A 19,264-nucleotide genomic window follows, 5' to 3' on the forward strand; every position below is an offset into this window, starting at 1 on the left:
CCTGGGTCAGCCCCAGGAACTAACTTTTGTAGAATATTAAATCTCTCTTGAGGGAAAAAAAAAGATTTATATATTAAAAAAGAATAAAGAACATTTGAGGCACTCAAAATTGCAGTTGGTTTTTGTTTTTACAAAATTTAAAACCATGATATGGTTTTATGGAAGAAAATTTACTTAAAATTTTAACATCTTCTTTCTTGATCTCTATCAGAAATGTGTAGGTTCTCAGAATATCCAAGAAACATCAGTGATGGTTCCTCTCACAGTTGACAGCCAACCACTGTCAGTGGTTTCACTGACTAACCACTTCCCAGGCTTCAGATATTTCTAGCTTGTGGGCTAGTAATAAATCTTCTAAGTTAGCCACGGTCATTGAAAACTCTTATTAAAATCCCTGCTAACAGAACACCACCCGCAGCAGCGCAAGCTAGTCCACGGTAGAAGATAAGCTGGCCCACTGTCAGAACATTCCCGATAGTAGACAAGCCAGACTCGTTGTTTACTTCTGTCATCACTAGTTGGACATTGTGGCTCTCTGGTCTGATGATGTCAGGTAAAATCACTCCATCAGCTACTTCTTTGTCCAATATAGGGAGATCTATTTAGAGAGACGATATTAACTTATGTGCAGGTTCCAGAGAATGTATTGCAAAGATTCCAGAGAATACATTGTGAAGGTTACAGAGAATACTGCTAATAATCACTATCCATTACTTATTTGTATATGATGAAATACACTGAAAACCTTTCATGGAGGAACCCAGAGCTGACCTCTCAATTATTTGGACAGAGACAAGTTTATCTTGAATAAGAGAACAGAGTCTCATAAGCGAAGCAACTCTGACTATGCTAAGTTTCAGTCTTATAACACAGTTAGAAAGCAAATGGAGAAAGTGGTCTGTTACCTGATGGGGTCTCTTTCATCCTTTTTAGCCCAGCTCGAACCTGTGCCTAAAAGCAAATATCACATAAGAAGAGACTGTAAGTAAAGTTGGGGTGCCCTTTTAAATTTATTTAAGTTACCACAAAAACTGCTACTAAAGAATTACAACTTGGATAGTTTTTTTTTTTTTTTATTTTGATCATAATGGCTTACATATCTTTCACAGTAGTATTTTAGGTACATATTAACATTGAATCAGGGGAATACCTATCACCAAATTTCTCCTCCCCCCATCCCAGTTTCCTTTCTGCAACCCATATACCCCACCATCACCCCCCGGGCTGTTAGAGTAGGTGGTCCCCTCTTTGTCTAGCTTACTATTAGTGATCATATATCTGTTTGGTCCTGGTACCCTCCCTTGTTTCCCCTTCTAATTGAGAGGCAGAGCTAGATAAATCGAGTCATGTGGTTTTGTTTGAAGAAAAGAAAATCAATAGATTGGGGTACAAAATATAAAAAATAATAAAAATAAAAAAAAGAAGTGAAATATGCTGAAAATGGGCAGAGTCCTTCTAGAGGCTTTCAACCTCAGTTTGAGAGAGGACAGGAAAAAGGTAAATGAAACACCACAACAATACAGAAAGAAATATCAACTTAGATAGTTATTCATTTTTTCTCTGGTCCGAGTCTCAACAACAATTGAATAAACACTTGAATATCACTCTCATCCTTAACTTACAATACTCAACTTACCGCATAAATACAAAAGCCTTTATTATTTTTTTTTTACTAGCTACAAATTTCAAAAATTTGCTCTTGTCTCAAAGTCTTCCTAAACACAGGAATAAAGAAAGTCTAAAGAAAAATGGTATTCCCATTCAATTTAATGCCTTCTATACTTAATTCCTCTATTAAAACAAATAGATGATAGGAAATGACCAATACAGTTTGAAAAAATATCAATTGGAAATTGAAACCCAGAGGGCAGTGATGATTAGGTGACAAGATTGTACAGCTAAATTCATATCTCCTTATCAATAATACTGCTTCTAAGTAAACTTTTCTTACAAGAGTACAGCCAAAGGACAATAAAAAGTGCTCACAATTAGGAGACACACATGTGATTGGGGTTCTGACCTAAGGGTTTTGTTTCTGTATCATAGTGATTTTTAGAAAATTGGGGACCAAACAATGCTTTAAAAAATGATAACAAATTAGAATAAGCAGAAATCATTGTTTTCCTAAGACTATTAAACAACATACTCTAAGTTATTAATTATTTTTTAGATTAATTGCATAATAGATACTAAATTTACCTGATATTTATTATTAATTTGTTCTTTTTTGTTGTTTGTTTTTGGTTTTTGAGCCAAGCCAGTGGTGCTCAGGGGTTACTCCTGGTTCTGTGCTCAGAAATCATTTATGGCCGACATGGGGCACCATATAGGATGCCAGGAATCAAACCCAGGTCCATCTTTGGTCAGCCATGTGCAAGGCAAATGCCCTGCCGCTGTGCTATCTCTCCAGCCCTATGATTAATTTCTTAATATATTTGTTTGCTTTAATGGCTTCATCTTTTACTATAAGTGTTCAGAGGCTACTCCTGGCACAGATCTCAGTGGACCATGTGGTGCCTGGATTGAACCTAAGCTTCCTGCATAACAAGAAATGAGCTAAATCCCTAACCCAATGTTTAGAGAGAAATGTGCTGAAATATGGTTTTTCTCTGGTCCTAAATTCATTGTTAGATGTGTGTCATAGTTCTTTGTGAGTCAATTATGCTTTCTTATGTTGATCCTTTCTTTACTATGCCATGAAATAATTTAAACATTTCTAACAGGACACTTGTTACCTGCTCTGCAGCTTCAATCCAGTTTATCCTGCAGATGTAGACCAAATAGAAAAGGGCTTGAAAGAAGACACAAATTATCAGTCCAGACCAGAGACCTGGGTGTGAAATAGATAACACAGTTCAGAATTTCTTCAGTTCTGAGCATCACAGGGAGTGAGCCCCAAGCACAGATCTGGTAAGACAAACCAAGAAAACCATGAAATTAAAGAGGATGAAGGATGTCAGTCCCCTCTTGGGGCTTATATTCTTCCTATGGGGAAGACAAATAACAAACAAAGAAGCAATAAACACTATCATTTAAGAATTTAAGAGCCATAAGACTCTGGAATGAATCCTGAAATAGTGAGCAGAGCAGACAGTAAAGCCAGGCCAGTGCTTTTGCAGGGAGTCAGAATGGTGAGGAACTCCAGCAGTGAGCAGCTTCATCAGCAGAGGCTCCATAGGCAGGGGACAAGCAGAGTCTGCCTGCTACGTGAAAAGATGATTGACCATTCAAAGACACTCCCCCACAAAAAAACATATATAATGATTCCATGTACTTATGATAAGAACTTATTTAAACCACTTCTGGGGCCAAAGTGGTGGCGCAGCAGTAGGGCATGCCTTGCACGCTGCTGATCTAGGACTCTAGGACGTACCATCCCCAGGCGTTCCATCCCCAGGCGTCCCACATGGTCCCCCAAGCCAAGAGCAATTTCTAAGGGCATAGCCAGGAGTAACCCCTGAGCATCACCGGATGTGGACCCAAAACCAAAACCAAAAACAAACAAACAAAAACCCATTTCTGTATCAAGGATCAATCTATAATCTCTATAAAATAACCACATGTAACTACAAAGCAAAAGCCACTAAAGCTAGAACTGGAACTGGAGTACAGTGTAAACTGAGAAAGTCTCTAAATTGCAGATTACATGCCTGGGATTCCACCCTAAGGATTATCTTCATAGTTCCCTAGTGTTAAAAGAAAACTAAAATAACTTCTGTTTGAAACGAAAATGGACTGACACTTAAATATCATATGGCTCAGATATTATCAAAATGTTACTTGCAAAAAGAAACAGCTTAAATGTCCACTATTAGGGGGATATTAAATAAATGATACAGAGATATATTGGTTACTATAATCCACGTATTTAAAATAAGTGACAAATTATCTTGCACAGAGCTGACCTGGGTTTGATTCCTGGTATCCCATATATCTCCCTCATTCTGCCAGGAGTGGTCCCTGAGCACAGAGCCAGGAGTAAATGCTGAGTACATCATGGTTGTGGTCCAAAAGAAAACAAACAAGCAAACAAAACTAGGTGCACAGGGAATATTTCTGATTCATAATGATATATTTATGAATAATACTAGAAAATGGAGTAAAGGGGCCAGAGCAGTGGCGCAAGCAGTAGGGCATCTGCCTTGCATGCGCTAACCTAGGATGGACTGCAGTTCAATCCCCTGGTGTCCCATATGGTCCCCCAAACCAGGAGCGATTTCTGAGCGTATAACCAGGAGTAACCCCTGAGCATCACCTGGTGTGGCCCAAAAACCAAAACCAAACAAACAAACAAAAAGTGGAGTAAAAGTATGTGCAAAATTCTGGAATAAAATATATTGAAATGTTCCTGAATTTCTGAAGTGATATTCTAGGTGATTTTCTTTTTTCTTTCCCACATTTCCCAAATTTCCTTCTTGTTAATATAAAACTTTAAATAGGTAGTGATGGGAACTTTAAGTCATTTTGAAGTGTTAGTTAACTCTGAGCACCTACTGTGATTAAAAACTTGGGTGGACAAAGTGGGAATACCTGACTTGTCACTAGGCTTACAGAACTGAGAGTCTCACAAGGAAAAGTGGAAATTGTATTTGTTCTATAGAAAATTTTCATTTAAAAGCCACCACAGTTTCTCTGGCTGGTTTGGGATACAGGCATTTCTCTGGCCAAGCTTAATGGATGAAACAGTGCTCGATACCTGGCAGTTCTGTTTCACAAAGAATGACAAAGTTCAGCTGACATGCTCCAAACATTTCTCCCAACTCCCAGCTGAAGTAGTAGGTGTTCTTTAGTGTCTCTAACCCAAATGGGATAACTATGTGATTCCTTCTGCAACTTTGTTTTCACCCTGAGGACAGGGAGCATGTTTATTTTTTACACAAATACATTTCCAGACTAGAGAAATAGTAAAGGAGTTACTGTGCATGCCTGGCATTTGACCAACAGTTTCCACCTGCCCAACCTGGAAGCTTCCTATAAATACACCCTCCTTTTTATTTTTTTGTATTTATGATTTTGTATTGTACTACTATTTGGGAAGAAACTAATTTCACAGGGACCACTTTCCAGTCAATTATTTTAAATCTCAATCAGTTTACTTTATTCATCTTATTTTATTTACTTTGCTTTTGTTTTGGGGTCAAACTTTGATGTATCTAGGGCTTACTCCTGCCTCTGTGCTAAGGGATCACTTCTGGCAAGGCTCAGAGGACCCAGCATATGGGGTGCTGGGGTCAAATGTGGGTAGTCCATGTGCAAGACAAGTACCTTAGCTGCTGATGTTTCTCTCCACACTCCTTCAAACATTTTAATGTAAGGAGAATTGAGGTGAGTCCCTGTTTTGGAGGAATCATATGTATATATGCGTATATACCTATTATCCCGAGTTTAGCAGCAAACATCAGAGATACTCCAATGGGAAAGCCAAAAACATAATAACCAATGGCATTCAACACAGCACCAATCTTTTGTTTTCCCGTGCCTCTTAGGATTCCACCACAGGTGCCCTAAAAAGAGAAAGACCATGTCATTTGGCTTGCAAAGTCAGAATGCAAATTTGAAGATAGATCAATAGCTCTATCTCAAAACAAGACTTGCACATTATGCAAGAGATCAAAGGAAATATTTTGCTTCAAAGGTGATATTGATGACAACAATAATCACAATAAGCCGAAGCAATTTTCATCAGAAATCCAACAAGTAACACTTCTTTTTTTAAAACCTTGAAAAAGTTTTTATTTTTATTTTCAAATTTTTTAAAAAGAATCTTTATTTAAACACTGTGATTACAAACATGATTGTAGTTGGGTTTCAGTCATAAAAAAAAAACCTCTTCACCAGTGCAACATTCCCACCACCAATGCCCCCATCTCCCTCCTCCCCTACCCCCTGCCTGTATTTGAAACAGGAATTCTACTTCTCTCACTCATTAATATGGTCATGGTAGTTGTTAGTGTAGTTATTTCTCTAACTGCACTCACCACTCTTTGTGGTGAACTTCCTATCATGAGCTGGACTTCCAGCCCTCATCTCTTTTGTCTCTGAGAATTATTGCAAAAAATGTCTTTTCTTTTTTTGTTCTCCATGACAAATCTATTTTTAATATATTTATTTAAGCACCTTGATTACAAATATGATTGTAGTTGGGTTTCAGTCATATAAAGAACACCCACGAGGGGGGGCATTGGTGGTGGGAATTCACCAATTGCACTGGTGAAGGGAGGTATTCTGTTTATGACTCAAACCCAACTATGAACATGCTTGTAATTATGGTGCTTAAAGATTTATATATATAAAAAAATGAACACCCACCTTCACCAGTGCAACATTTCCATCACCAACATCTCAAATCTCCCTCCTCCCCACCCACCCCTACCTGTATTTGAGACAGGCTTTCTACTTCCTTCATTCATTCACATTGTTATGATAGTTATCAGTGTAGTTATTTCTTTAACTGCACTCATCACTCTTTGTGGTGAGTTTCATATCGTGAGCTGGACCTTCCAGCCCTCATCTCTTTTGTCTGAGAATTATTGCAAAATGCTTTTATTTTTCTTAAAACCCATAGATGAGTGAGACTATTCTTTGTCTATCTCTCTTCCTCTACTTATTTCACTCAGCATAAGAGATTCCATGTACATCCAGGTATAGGAAAATTTCATGACTTCATCTCTCCTGATGGCTGCATAATATTCCATTGTGTATATGTACCACAGTTTCTTTAGCCATTCGTTTGTTGAAGGGCATCTTGGTTGTTTCCATACTTTGGCTATTGTAAATAGCACTTCAATGAATATAGAAAGCATTTTTGTATTGCATTTTTGTATTCCTAGGGTATATCCCTAGGAGTGGTATAGCTGGATATAATGGGAGCTCAATTTCCAGTTTTTTATTTTTATTTATTCATTTGTTTGTTTTTTGGGTCACACCCAGCAGTGCTCAGGGGTTACTTCTGGCTCTACGCTCAGAAATTGCTCCTGGCAGGCTCGGGAGACCATATGGGATGCTGGGATTCGAACCACTGTCTTTCTGCATGCAAGGCAAATGCCTTATCTCCATGCCATCTCTCCAGCCCCTTCAGTTTTTTAAGGAATATCCATATTGTTTTCCATAAAGGCTGGACTAGACGGCATTCTTACCAGCAGTGAATGAGAGTTTCTTTCTCCTCAAACCCCCACCAGCACTGATTTTGATTTTTGTGATGTGTGCCAGTCTCTGTGGCGTGAAATAGTACCTTATTGTTGTTTTGAGTAACATTTCATATATTTCTGAATATCTACAACATACTTTGTAAAAGTCTGTTAAAAACATAGAGTGCAGTTCCACTGACTAAAACCTGAGTAACAGCTAGTCTCCTATCATGGCTAAAAAGTGAAGGAATTGTAAGATCTGAATTTTCACAGGAGGAATGGTAGAAAACAACTTGGTGTCACACCCTCTTTTTAGACATGAGCTAAATTCCTTCCACACTAGTCTTATCTATTCATATCATGGTTAGTGTTTAGTGGTGGGTTCCATATCTTTAGAGTGACTATAACAAAGTAGAAGAATTCATGTGGTGTGTGTGTGTGTGTGTGTGTGTGTGTGTGTGTGTATGTATGTATGTAGTGAGGAACTGGTAGTATAGGGAAGTACGATTATAAATGAGACTAGAAATCTTGTCATGGGAGTTGCTGAAACTGGGAATATGCCTCAAAGGATGATTCCAGGATGCAGTAGAGGTGATTATAAATATTGATCAATATAGGGGCTGGAGAGAGAATGCAACAGGCTAGAGCACAGGGTGGCATATGGAAGTCTTGGGCTTGATCCTTGATGCCAGATATAGTATCCTAAGTACTACCAAAAGTGACCTCCAAACACTGAGCTGAGGATAGCTACAACATATTGTGGTGTGGTCCTGTCATAGTCTCCCTCACAAAAAGGCTGGTAAACTCAGAGAAGGACTTTCTTTTGGACAGAATGAACACAAACGTGGAGTTGAGCCAAGATCTCTTTATCACCTCTCTGGATGTCACAAAGGGCATTGGGCCCTAGCGTCTGTAAAATATGGTCTCTTTAATCTTGAGATGAGCTATACAAATGGCTCAGACTACCCTTGAAACGAAGGTGCTCTCTTCAAAGATGAAATCATGGACACTGAATTCAAATGTTAGAAAAAGAACACATTTTGTTTGGTAAACTAGACAAGAATGAAAATCAAAATACTCACTGCAAGCGCGTCAAATAGATGAAAGGGAACATAAATCGGCATCACAAGGCTCACAAGGGAAGTGATGTCTCTGTGAGAGGAACAGACAATCAGCAGTGGCTAAATCCCTGTTGGAGTAGAGAACTGCTTACCTACTCATGCTCATCTAAGAGTACTGGCGCATTGACCAGCTCTATCAGAATATACCCTTCTACTGGATGAGGTGAGTCTGTGCTAAAGATAACTTATATTTTATTCATTAGAATCAAAGGTAAAAAAAAAAAGACACAGGCTCAGCTATCACTGTAGAGGATAACCCAGAAAGTGTCATTTACAAGGACAAATTTGGGGCTGTAGAAGAAAATTCATGGTTTAGTCCTTCCTCTAGTGATCTTTCTCTGCTAAATAAAAATCTTCCTAAAAAAAAAAATGGAGGTGAGGGCCACTGTTTAGATAGGAGGCACACACCTGCTGGGGATCTTCTGAGTTTGCTTTAATTATAGTGGAAGCATTGCCTGGGGTGGGTCATAGGTCTTTAGGGATTCTAGAAAAATGTAGTAGAGATGAAAGTTTTAAAAAAAAAACCTGCAGAAAGGCTTCATCATGGATGTGGAACATGCATCATGCAGCAACCATTCAGAGAAGCCTTTCTGCTCCCTTTTCATGCACCCTAAAGGAGAGCTTGCCAACCAATGGGACTATTTCAGTTTACACATAGCCTGCTGTCAGCCCTCTCAGAGGAATAATATCTTTGGAATAGAATAAAGACCCCACAAAGTGACCTAACAACTTATTATTGACCAGCCATTAAATTGACTCAGAAATGCCAACATTAACCAGTATTCACCAGACATTGAAGAAAATCAGCAGCAAATCTGGAAAAGAGCCCTCAGAACAGTGGACACACAAAAGAAACAGAAGTTTGACAAGGTAATAGCATGAGAGAGTCATGCATGAATCATCAAGAATTGGTCCCCTCACCAAAAAAGAGAAATTCTTTCAGGTTTCTAAGTTATTTAGAACTATACATCCCCCTTTGATGAGATTTGTCCTGCTATTTAGGGATTGGGAATGCTGTTGCCATGAATTTATTTGAAATGTTTTCCAACATTTCCATTACCAACCCTCTTCCACTTAAATAACCTGCCAGATCATAACAAATGAGAATATTCTGTATTGAGGTGACACCTCTAATGAATTGGTAAGAAATGTCAAAGTCTGGGGCCAGAGCAATAACACAGTGGTAGGGCATTTGTCTTGAATGAGGCCAACCAAGGTTGGATCCCCTGCATTCCAGATGATCCCCCAGCACTGCGAGAAATGACCCAAATACAGAGCCAGAAGTAACCACTGAACACTGCCGCCAGTGAGGTCCCAAGAGAAACAAACAAAAGAAATGTCAAAATCAACTTTTTTCTTCCTCCTCCTCCTCCTCCTCTTCTTCCTCCTTCCTCTTCCTCTCCCCTCCTCCCTTTCTCTTCTCCCCTTCTTCCTCTTCTTCCTCTTCCCCCTCTCTCCTCCTCCTTCATTTTCTTCTTCTTTCTTATTATTAGTATTATTATTGAATCACATGAGACATAGAGTTAAAAAGTTATTGTACAGGGGCCAGAGAGATAGCACAGTTGTAGGGCATTTGCTTTGCACGCAGCTGATCCAGGACAGATGGTGGTTTGAATTCCAGCATCCCATATGATTCCCTGTGCCTGCCAGGAGTTATTTCTGAGCACAGAGCCAGGAATAAACCCGAGTGCCACCAGATATGACCCCCCCCAAAAAAAAAAGTTGTTGTATGTTGAGTTTCAGTCATACAGCATTCCAACACTCATTCCTTTACTAGGTACACCCCCCCCCATGACAGTCTATCCCTATAACAGACACTACTCTTCTTTCTCTCTTTGTTCCTTTCATAGCATTGTTGTTTGCTATTGCTGAAAGGGTATCATGCACATCACTTTATCTCCTTTCAGTACCCAGGTCTTGTCTAGAGTGATCATTTTTCCAACTATCATTGGCATCATAATCCCTTTGATGCCCCAACTGCAAACTCTTTCCACTTTGTGCCCAGTTTCCTATTATATGAAACATATCAATTCTTTTGTCCCTTATTTCTATTGTCTCAAAGTTAACTCTTTCAGAATGTGGGAGAGCAGCTGAAATCTTGCAGTCACAGGAGAGATACAAGATGGGGAGACTGGTTAATGCTGGTGAATTCTGATATTTTCCAGAGTATTATACATTTCTCATCCCCCAGTCCCATGGCAGGGAGCTTCAGGGGCACTGAAGGTGCCTAAAAGGCCTTCCCACCTCAGGCCTAAGAGGAGGATCAGAACTTTTGCAAAACTCAAAATGAGACATTTCTTATTGAATCAAACCATGGTAGAATCTCTATCAGGAGCTGTCTGTCTGTGGAGACAACAGACTTCACACCTGTGAGCCTTGATAAAAATTGTTTCTGTGCAGCAGCTCAATAGACCTAAGGCTGCCAGAGCCCAGTACTGCAAGGCTCACAGGTGCCCGTGAGGCCATGCTGCCAAGTGGGGCCTCGTGCCCACATAGGGATGCCAACTTGTAGTGATCAATCACTCAGGATTAAGAGAAAGGAAAGAGAAGAAACTAAATACACATTTTATTCCTCCTAGTGCCTGAGGCCTGCTATTGCTGCCCAGGTGTTCCTGAGGGAGTTAGATGCATATCTAACTTTTTGGGTCATTCCAGTTGAGTTTTCTTTGGGTCATTCTTTGTGAGATTTCAGGTTGTTCTGCCTACTCTTTCCGATAAGTGTTGACTTATTCTTTTTGTTGTTGTTGCTGTTGTTTTTGTTTGTTTTTGGGTTACACCTGGTGGTGCGCAGGAGTTACTCCTAGCTCTTTGCTCAGAAATCACTCCTAGTAGCCTTGGGGGACCATATGAGATGCTAGGGATTGAACCTCATGCAAGGCAAACACCCTACCACTGTACTATATTGCCCATGCCCTGGTTGAGCTATTCTTTGATCTTTCCAATCTCTCAACTCCATTTCTTCAACCAGGAGATGAAGGGGCTTCTCCGGGATGGAATTTTCTACTATGCTGAGGGCTAGAAACTCCATCTTAGTTACCTGGGGGTGACTACAGTTTTTGTCCACTTGTTTCCTTCTTGGGGGAATAATGTTTAGTGTCCAATGTCTTTCAAGCATCAGAGAACAGGGATTTTTCCCCCCCTGGTTTTTAGTTATTTAAGGCAAGAGGGTAAATCCAATCCTATTACTTTATTTGACTATATTTTTAGTCCTAAGAATATATCTGAGTATTAACCTAGAAACAATGAGATCAAATGAAAATAGAGCACCAGTGGAAGCAGCAACACTAAGTATCCTCTTAAGAATAATCTTTGGCAACTGGTAAAAATTATTGATGCTTTTCAAGAAATAGTGCTCAGCTCAAGACTCTGATACCAATAAGAATGGCACATATCAAACACAGTAGGAACAATCTGTGCTGGCAGGGATGTGGTGAAAAAGAAACTTTGATCCACTGTTGGTAGGAATGCTATCTTGTTCAACCTTTGTGGGAATCAGTCTGGAAAGTTCTCAGTAAACTTAAAATCAAACTGCCATATGACCTAGTAATTCCATTTTTGGGTATCTACACCCAAGACTTAAAAGCATTTATTAAAAAGAATCATTAATCATTGCTGCAATGAGTACAACAACTAAAATATGGAATCAACCTACGTGTCCAACAACTGATGAATACATTATGAAGATGTGGTACATTTACACAATGGGATACGATACAGCTGCAAAGAGTGATGAAATCAGGCAATTTGCTGAAATCTAGAAGATATGTCAAGTGAGGTAAGCCAGAAGAAGTAGGACAAACACAGGATGATCTCACTTATCTGTAGTATATAGAATAACTGGATGAGAAAATGTAACGTAGTAAGGGGGTGCTTACTACAAGTAGATTATCCTTGACCCCAGAACCTAGGGAGGAGGAAGACAGAAAAGAAATGATATCAAGATGGGAAGGAAGAAGTTGAGAACAGGAAGTAATGGGAAACAAGGGTCAGTGCTTCAGCTATAGTGATAATATTGAAGAGTGGTATAGTTATACATCCGAAGCACAAACTCAACAACACTGAAAACATGAGTTCTAAGTTGCAACCATTAAACTTTGTACTGTTCCTGCCAAGGTGACAGGCAAGGGGGTGAACTATGATGGAGTATGGGAGCACTAATGATGGGAGTTGATACTGGCGGTGAGATTGGGGTTGAAATATTATATGCCCCAAACTAAATTATCATTAACTTTGCAAACTATTGCTCTTTACATAAAGTGTATTTTAAATTAATGGTGCTTTTCATAGGAGGGCTTACTATAGTTAAAATATACTTTATTAGATATAGTCATCTAAACACATAATTACAGAAAAAAATTCCACCTAAAGATCAGGTCTACAAATTATGCAGCCACTGTCCATTGCATTCAGGCTTACGTGCCTCCCTGGAGATGAGGATGTACCATGTGTTTTACTGTGCTTCAGTGAGAAAAACCCAACATAATGCCCAAAAGACCCTTCTACTGAAGGCTGATAATAAGTAGGATGATTTAGAATTAAATAATTAATAATAAATTAATTAATATATTGGAAGAGTAGGGTTGATTTTTACTGTGTAACTTCATTCAAATTTAGTACCATGCTTCTCCTTACTGGACGCCTACAGGAAGCTGGGCTAGAGAAATACTGTAGGGGTTGCAGGGGTCCTTAAACTTTTTAAACAGGGGGCCAGTTCACTGTCCTTCAGACCATTGGAGGGATGGACTATAGTTAAAGAAAAAAAACTATGAACAAATTCCTATGCGCACTGCACATATTTTATATCTTATTTTAAAGTAAAAATACCAAATGGAATAACAACAATATTTAAATTGAAGAACAAGTTAAATCAACAAACTTTACAGTATTTCAATGGGAACTATGGGTCTGCTTTTGACTGGGCATAATTTGAGGACCCCTGCTCAAGTCAGAGAAGGAGGGAAGTTAGAGAGTTCGGTATACATCCCACATATGCGCACTGTGGACCTGGGATGAGTTGGCTGTTAAGAAGTATAGGCAGTAGTGGCAGAATCACCTAGAGGCCTGGATAAATGTCCTCAGTGGGATGCATGTGGCCCATGGGCCATAGTTTGGGGACCCCTGGATTACAGTGTATGCCCTGCCTTTCTTTGAATGGGAGCAAGTAGATTTCCCTCCCTGTCTAGTCATAGCAGCTTGTAGACACACTGATTCTCTATGACATAGAAATGGACCAGTTCCACAACTGAGCCTCATTAAACTGCCATGTCACCAAGTTGTTCCAACTCCATGGCTCCTGAACTGCATGACCATAAATGCCGTTCAAATTTCATAGTACTGTCAGTCTAATAGTATCACAGCAAATCTGATAAGAAACTAAATAGGAGACCATCAAGCTCAATAAACAAAACAATAACAGAAGCTCTACTAGAACCAACCGGCCCAATAAACACTCAGATAATAAATTCAGTAATGTCATTGTGAGATAAAACAATATTCATAAGCTACCTTCTATTGATCCAAGTTTGATCATTCCATTTGCCTTTGTGTTGTAAAAACAATATGATGTAAAAATTTTTTTGTGTCTGCTAAGAGGACAGGTGGTGTGGAGGGAGACAGGAAAGTGAGGACACTGGTGGAAGGAAAGTCACTTTGGTGGTAGGATTAGTATTGGAATATTTAATGCCTGAAAAAAATATCATTAATAACTTGGAAAATCACAGTACTATAATAAAAACACTTTAGTGGGCCGAGTGATACCACAGTGGTAGAGCTATTCCCGGCATCCCACATGGTCCCCCCAAGCCTGCATGGAGCGATTTCTGAGCACAGAACCAGGAGTAACCCTTGAGTGACACTTGGTGTGGCCCAAAAACCAAAAAAGCAAACAAATAAAAAACTATTTAAATAAGGTGCATGCCCTGCATGTGGCTGATCCAATTTTGATCCCTGGCACTGCACTTTCTCAAGTTTCATTAGGTGTAGCTCTGGAAGTTCCCAAGTACCACCTAGGTAGCCCAGGTAACCTTGGCACTGTAGAACTTCCACAGAACTGCATCTTTGGGCCCTCATATTGAAGTACCAGCTAGGAATTTCCAGAAAAATACCCCTATTAAAACAAACAAACAACAACAACAAACAAAAGTAAATATTACATACAGTTCAGGATCAGAAAAGTATAATAAAAATAGAGGACCTGTCTCATTGTGAAAGCCAAGGTTTAACCTTTGAACAGAAATAGAACAAAACAAACAAGCAAATAAAAACACTTTCGATACATACTTGTCACTGGTGAATATATAGCCAACCACGTCCTTCAATGTTGCAAACAAAACCCCCACTACAAGTCCACAGAAACCTGGAAAAGATAAAAAGAAACCAGAAGTGAAAATTCTCCAAAGTGGGCCCGGAGAGATAGCACAGCGGCCTTTGCCTTGCAAGCAGCCGATCCAGGACCAAAGGTGGTTGGTTCGAATCCCGGTGTCCCATATGGTCCCCCGTGCCTGCCAGGAGCTATTTCTGAGCAGACAGCCAGGAGTAACCCCTGAGCATCGCCGGGTGTGACCCAAAAACCAAAAAAAAAAAAAAAAAAAAAAAAAGAAAATTCTCCAAAGTGATCAATCTTAGTATTGATTTCTCGTAAGACTTTTGTGTCAATTATTTAAGAATTGGAGCCAGAGAGATAATGCAATGGGTAGATACTTCCATACAGCAGACCTCAGGTTTAATCCCTGGCACCCCACATGGTCTACAAAATCTTTCTAGGTATGATCCCTGATCACAGTCAAGAGTAATTTCTGAGTAATTCCAAGAGTATCAAGTATAGCCAAAAGATGTGAAATATAAAACACTAAAAAGAAATGTAATAATTAATAGTCTGTATTCTTCTTATCTATAAAAAATGACTAAGACCAGATGACTCTATTTTCTTTAAAAAAGATTCTTATTGAGTCAACACAATCTGAAAACAATAGGAATTTAGCAGCTTGGATTTGAAAACATGAAAATTACTAGAGTGAACTATGGTCTAGGAACAGGGAGAAACATTTAGAAATCTTAGTTCAAAAAGTAAGGCAGCAGGGTTCAAAGAGATAGCACAGCAAATAGGGTGCTTGCCTTGCACATGGCCACCCCAGGTTCAACCCCTAGTATCTCATATAGTATTCCAAACACTGCCAGGAGTGATTCCTGAGTGCAAAGTCAGAAGTAATCCCTGAGAATCACTAGATGTGGCCCCCCAAACAAACACACACACACCAAAAAAAGTAAGGTATCGGGTGAAGACAAATACTTTTGGAATGATTTCAATAGTAACAAGCATGGCATTATGTAGTTCGCATTTAATAATGTCAATATAATCCATTGCTTTATTTTACTAAATAAGCTGGGAAAATCAAGAACAATTAATATTTATATTTACATATGTAAATCAATCCCTAAATGAATTCTGATTATGTATAATTTTTGTTTTCTTGTTTGTTTTTTTGGGGGTGTTTCACCCTGTTATGTTTAGAAGTTACTCCTCACTTGGGAGAACACGTGGTGCTGAAGATTCAACCTAGGGTGCCCACATACAAAGCATATAAATACTGTAGCCTTTTGAGTCATTTCTCCACCCTGATATATATAAGAATCAGGTGATTCTCAAAACAGACATTATGATCATCATCTTCATCATAATCATCAACAGAGTGCTGAAGTGCCATACTCACCAGCACACAGCAGGACAGTGACGCAGGAGTGACGGGCCTGCTCAGCATTTCCTGCACCCAGGGCATTGCCTACTCGGACACTGGCTGCCACACCAAAGCCAAGAGGCACCTAAGAACAATTACAAATCAAAGAAAAGGGAGCCTTCAATTAGCATGACCATGCATGAGGGTGCCTGCAGCTTTCTGGGGACCCCGGCCAGCAGGGTGAAGGGGATGAATACCGCAACTTATTCGTGGGTTCACTGAAGCTGACCTGATCCGAAATATCTATGGGAAAAATCTGTAGAGGTTAGAAAGAAGGCCTAAGTCTTTTATCTGATCAAAGGCGATTTATTAAGCAGGCAAGCGCTTATATATATTTTTTTACACAAGGGGAAGTATGTCTCAAAAACTATTGGTTATTTCAAACCATCTCTTATCCAATTATATTCCAAGCATAGGCACATAACCAAAAATGAATAAAGGTATAAACATTAAACTTATGGGGCATACAAGCATTGGTCAATTCAAACAAGCTTTTCACCAATTATATGCTTACTACAGGTATTTGGCCAAAAAGGGAAAAAGGATAGAGTGTGTCTTGTTAAGCACACTTGTTAAGGAGGTGGGAAAGGAAAAAGGGGGAGGCATGACTCAATGACTGATCCTAGCAATCTTTAGCTCAACCGGAATCAGAGACATATAAGGAAATATTATCTTATCCCTGGCCTCATGGCCCTGTGGTTAGCACAAGGGGCTATGTTTTGTTGCAAGATTTCCTATTTGCTCATGGGCTAGGAACCTGCCGACAGTCACGTATGCAGTTCAGTGGAACTTTCCACAGAGATAGAGGCTAAGGTTGATAGCTCCATTTTGTGCAGGCTAGAGCAGTCTCCCACAAATTAGCATGACCATGCATGAGGGTGCCTACAGATATCAGGGTTCTAGAGGCAAATCTATTACATGTGGGATAGGTGACCATAGCAAATTTCTCAGCTTTGCTCACATGCAATTTTTTCATCACTAAGAAATATAAGCAGTTTCCCAAACTGACACCTATACCAAATGGATCTGAAACAGAACCTTCTAATTATTATTTGTGGAGAAGTTATCTCCTTTAATGGCTAAATATATGTGGTGAAGAATAAGCTCAAGAACTACAGTAGATATGCTAATATTTAAGGTATTATAATATGTAATTTATAAAAATAAGTCACCTGTGAAGAAGCATTTAGAACAAAACCTGGCACAATATAGAAACTCAATAAACATGAATGATATTCAACATCCCACATATATAATTACCTTGAAATACATCCCTTAAAATGCCAAAATTTTAATTTTTAATTACAAAAATTAGAAACTATAAGCTTTTCCAAAGCCATCCTCTGACCCTCTCAGTTTCTCCCTCAGTCTCCCCCATCCATGGACTCCAAGTGTTCTATCCTGAACTCACAGCCCAGTAGAGAGCCTGGACCCTCCTAAAAACCACCTAGAGGAAAGAAAATAAAAAGTAAAGAGGGGCTGTAGAGATAGTACAGACTGCAGGGCATTTGCCTTATGTATGACCTGGGTTTGATCCCCAGACCCCCTAAAGGTTCCCTGAGCACAATTCCTGAGTGCAGGATCAGGAGTAAGGACTATACTCCGCTGGGTGTGGTGCCAAGAAAAACAAACAAAAATGTGATCAAAACACACTCCTACATGCTCTCCCCACATGTATATTCACATACACAGGTACAAAGTACTTCAGACAATCCAAAAATAAAACAGCTTTGGGGAACTTTGGGGATGAGGCAAATGTCTATCGGTTTTGCAAACACCTGAACAATTTGCTCCTAAATATAGATGTTTAACACATTTTTAAGAGTAGATAAAAATATAGAGGCCAGAGCAGTGGTAGGGCATTTGTCTTGCAGATGGTCAATTTGGGTTCAATCCCTGGCATCCTATATAATCCCCTGAGCCCACCAGGGGTGATATATATATATATAAACACATATATGTAATTGTCACAAAAATGAATATTAATGACAATAAACTTGTATAAATTGATGAGAAAAAGAATCTCACTAACCCCAAATTGATATCTGGCAAGAGGTAAATATAAGTAATATTCATTTCTAATAATATTTTCTTTATATTAAGATTAGCATCTTAAGGATAAAAATCTCTGAGTAGGGATAGTCACTGCAACAATACTAGTGAGAAGGAAAACTAAGAACAAATGAAAGTCTGGTTATAGTGATGCTACTAAGAAAGCATGTAGCCCAAGGGCCAGAGTACAGCATGTAAACATTGGCCTTGCAGGCAGTCAATCTGGGTTCAACCTCTAGCATCCATATGGTGCCCCAAGCCTCACCAAGAGTGATACCTGAGCATAAAACCAGGAGTAAGTCCTGAGCACTGCTAGATGTGACTCAAAAACATTTTAAAAAAGCATGTAGTTCTGTGGTAGAGCACCTACCTTGCACATATGAGGCCCCAGAAAGGAATAAAGGAGGTACCAGGACAAGGTACCACCTTGTCACCCCACCTGTGATTCGCCACCCCAGCCACCCCAGCTGTGATTCACCCAGCCACAAAGTTCTAAGAAACTGAGGCAGACAGACAGACTGGCAGTGGGGTCAGCTTTGTGACTCAAAAGCACAATTTTTGCACCCAGATCAGTTTGCTCCAACAAGGGGGTGGTTACTCCAATTTGCTATAGGGCTGTGCTTTTTTCCTAGTCAATGAGTCACACCATAATAAACACCCCCACTCTGCAAGGTCATAGTGGAAAAAAGCACAGAACCCCTTGGATTTGAGTCCAACACAGCATGGTCTCCTGAACATCGATGAAGTGACACTATGGCCTCCAACATTGTAGTGCTTGAACAGCTGGCTTAAGTATCAGCAGGAGTGACCCTGGCTCCCTGAGCATTGTGGGAAACAACTCCCACCTAAAAATATCACATGGAAATGAAAATGGCTAATAATTATTGGGGACTAGATATATAGATAAAGGAGGACAGGATGGGTAGTTTATGGGACCTTTGAATCCAGGATGCTGGTACCTCGAGGTAGGATGCTACCCAGGCAGTGGGCAGAGAATGTCGTGTAACTGCTCTCTTTGCCTCTTTTCCCAGAATAATCTTTCTTAGAGAAAACCTCTTCAAAAATGTTTATCCCATAGCATGAGTCAGCAGGCATGTTGGTCATGCTATGTGGCCCCTCTCATCCCCATCAAATCGTGGACTGTTGCATGATACCAGATTCAGCTTCAGAAAAATCCCCAGTTCAAGGACACTACATGATTCTGTAATGCCACAAATCATGTCTCAAACTC

The 19,264-nt window shown here is 39.6% G+C and overlaps 1 protein-coding gene across 1 annotated transcript in view; it reads right to left on the bottom strand.

The window, feature by feature from the left end:
• Positions 1-267: 267 nt before the first annotated feature.
• The window catches only part of LOC126014365 (multidrug and toxin extrusion protein 2-like), a 51,904-nt gene continuing 32,907 nt past the window's right edge, over positions 268-19,264 (bottom strand). Inside the window, exons 11-17 of the mRNA XM_049777660.1 lie at positions 15,958-16,066; positions 14,528-14,603; positions 8,210-8,279; positions 5,372-5,504; positions 2,736-2,830; positions 906-951; positions 268-598 (exon numbers count right to left, since the gene is read on the bottom strand). Of these exons, the coding sequence (XP_049633617.1) occupies positions 360-598; positions 906-951; positions 2,736-2,830; positions 5,372-5,504; positions 8,210-8,279; positions 14,528-14,603; positions 15,958-16,066 (768 nt within the window). The 3' untranslated portion in view covers positions 268-359. The remainder of the gene's footprint in view (positions 599-905; positions 952-2,735; positions 2,831-5,371; positions 5,505-8,209; positions 8,280-14,527; positions 14,604-15,957; positions 16,067-19,264) is intronic.

This window comes from Suncus etruscus, chromosome 7 (genome assembly GCF_024139225.1).
Source record: "Suncus etruscus isolate mSunEtr1 chromosome 7, mSunEtr1.pri.cur, whole genome shotgun sequence".
Classification (NCBI taxonomy): domain Eukaryota; kingdom Metazoa; phylum Chordata; class Mammalia; order Eulipotyphla; family Soricidae; genus Suncus; species Suncus etruscus.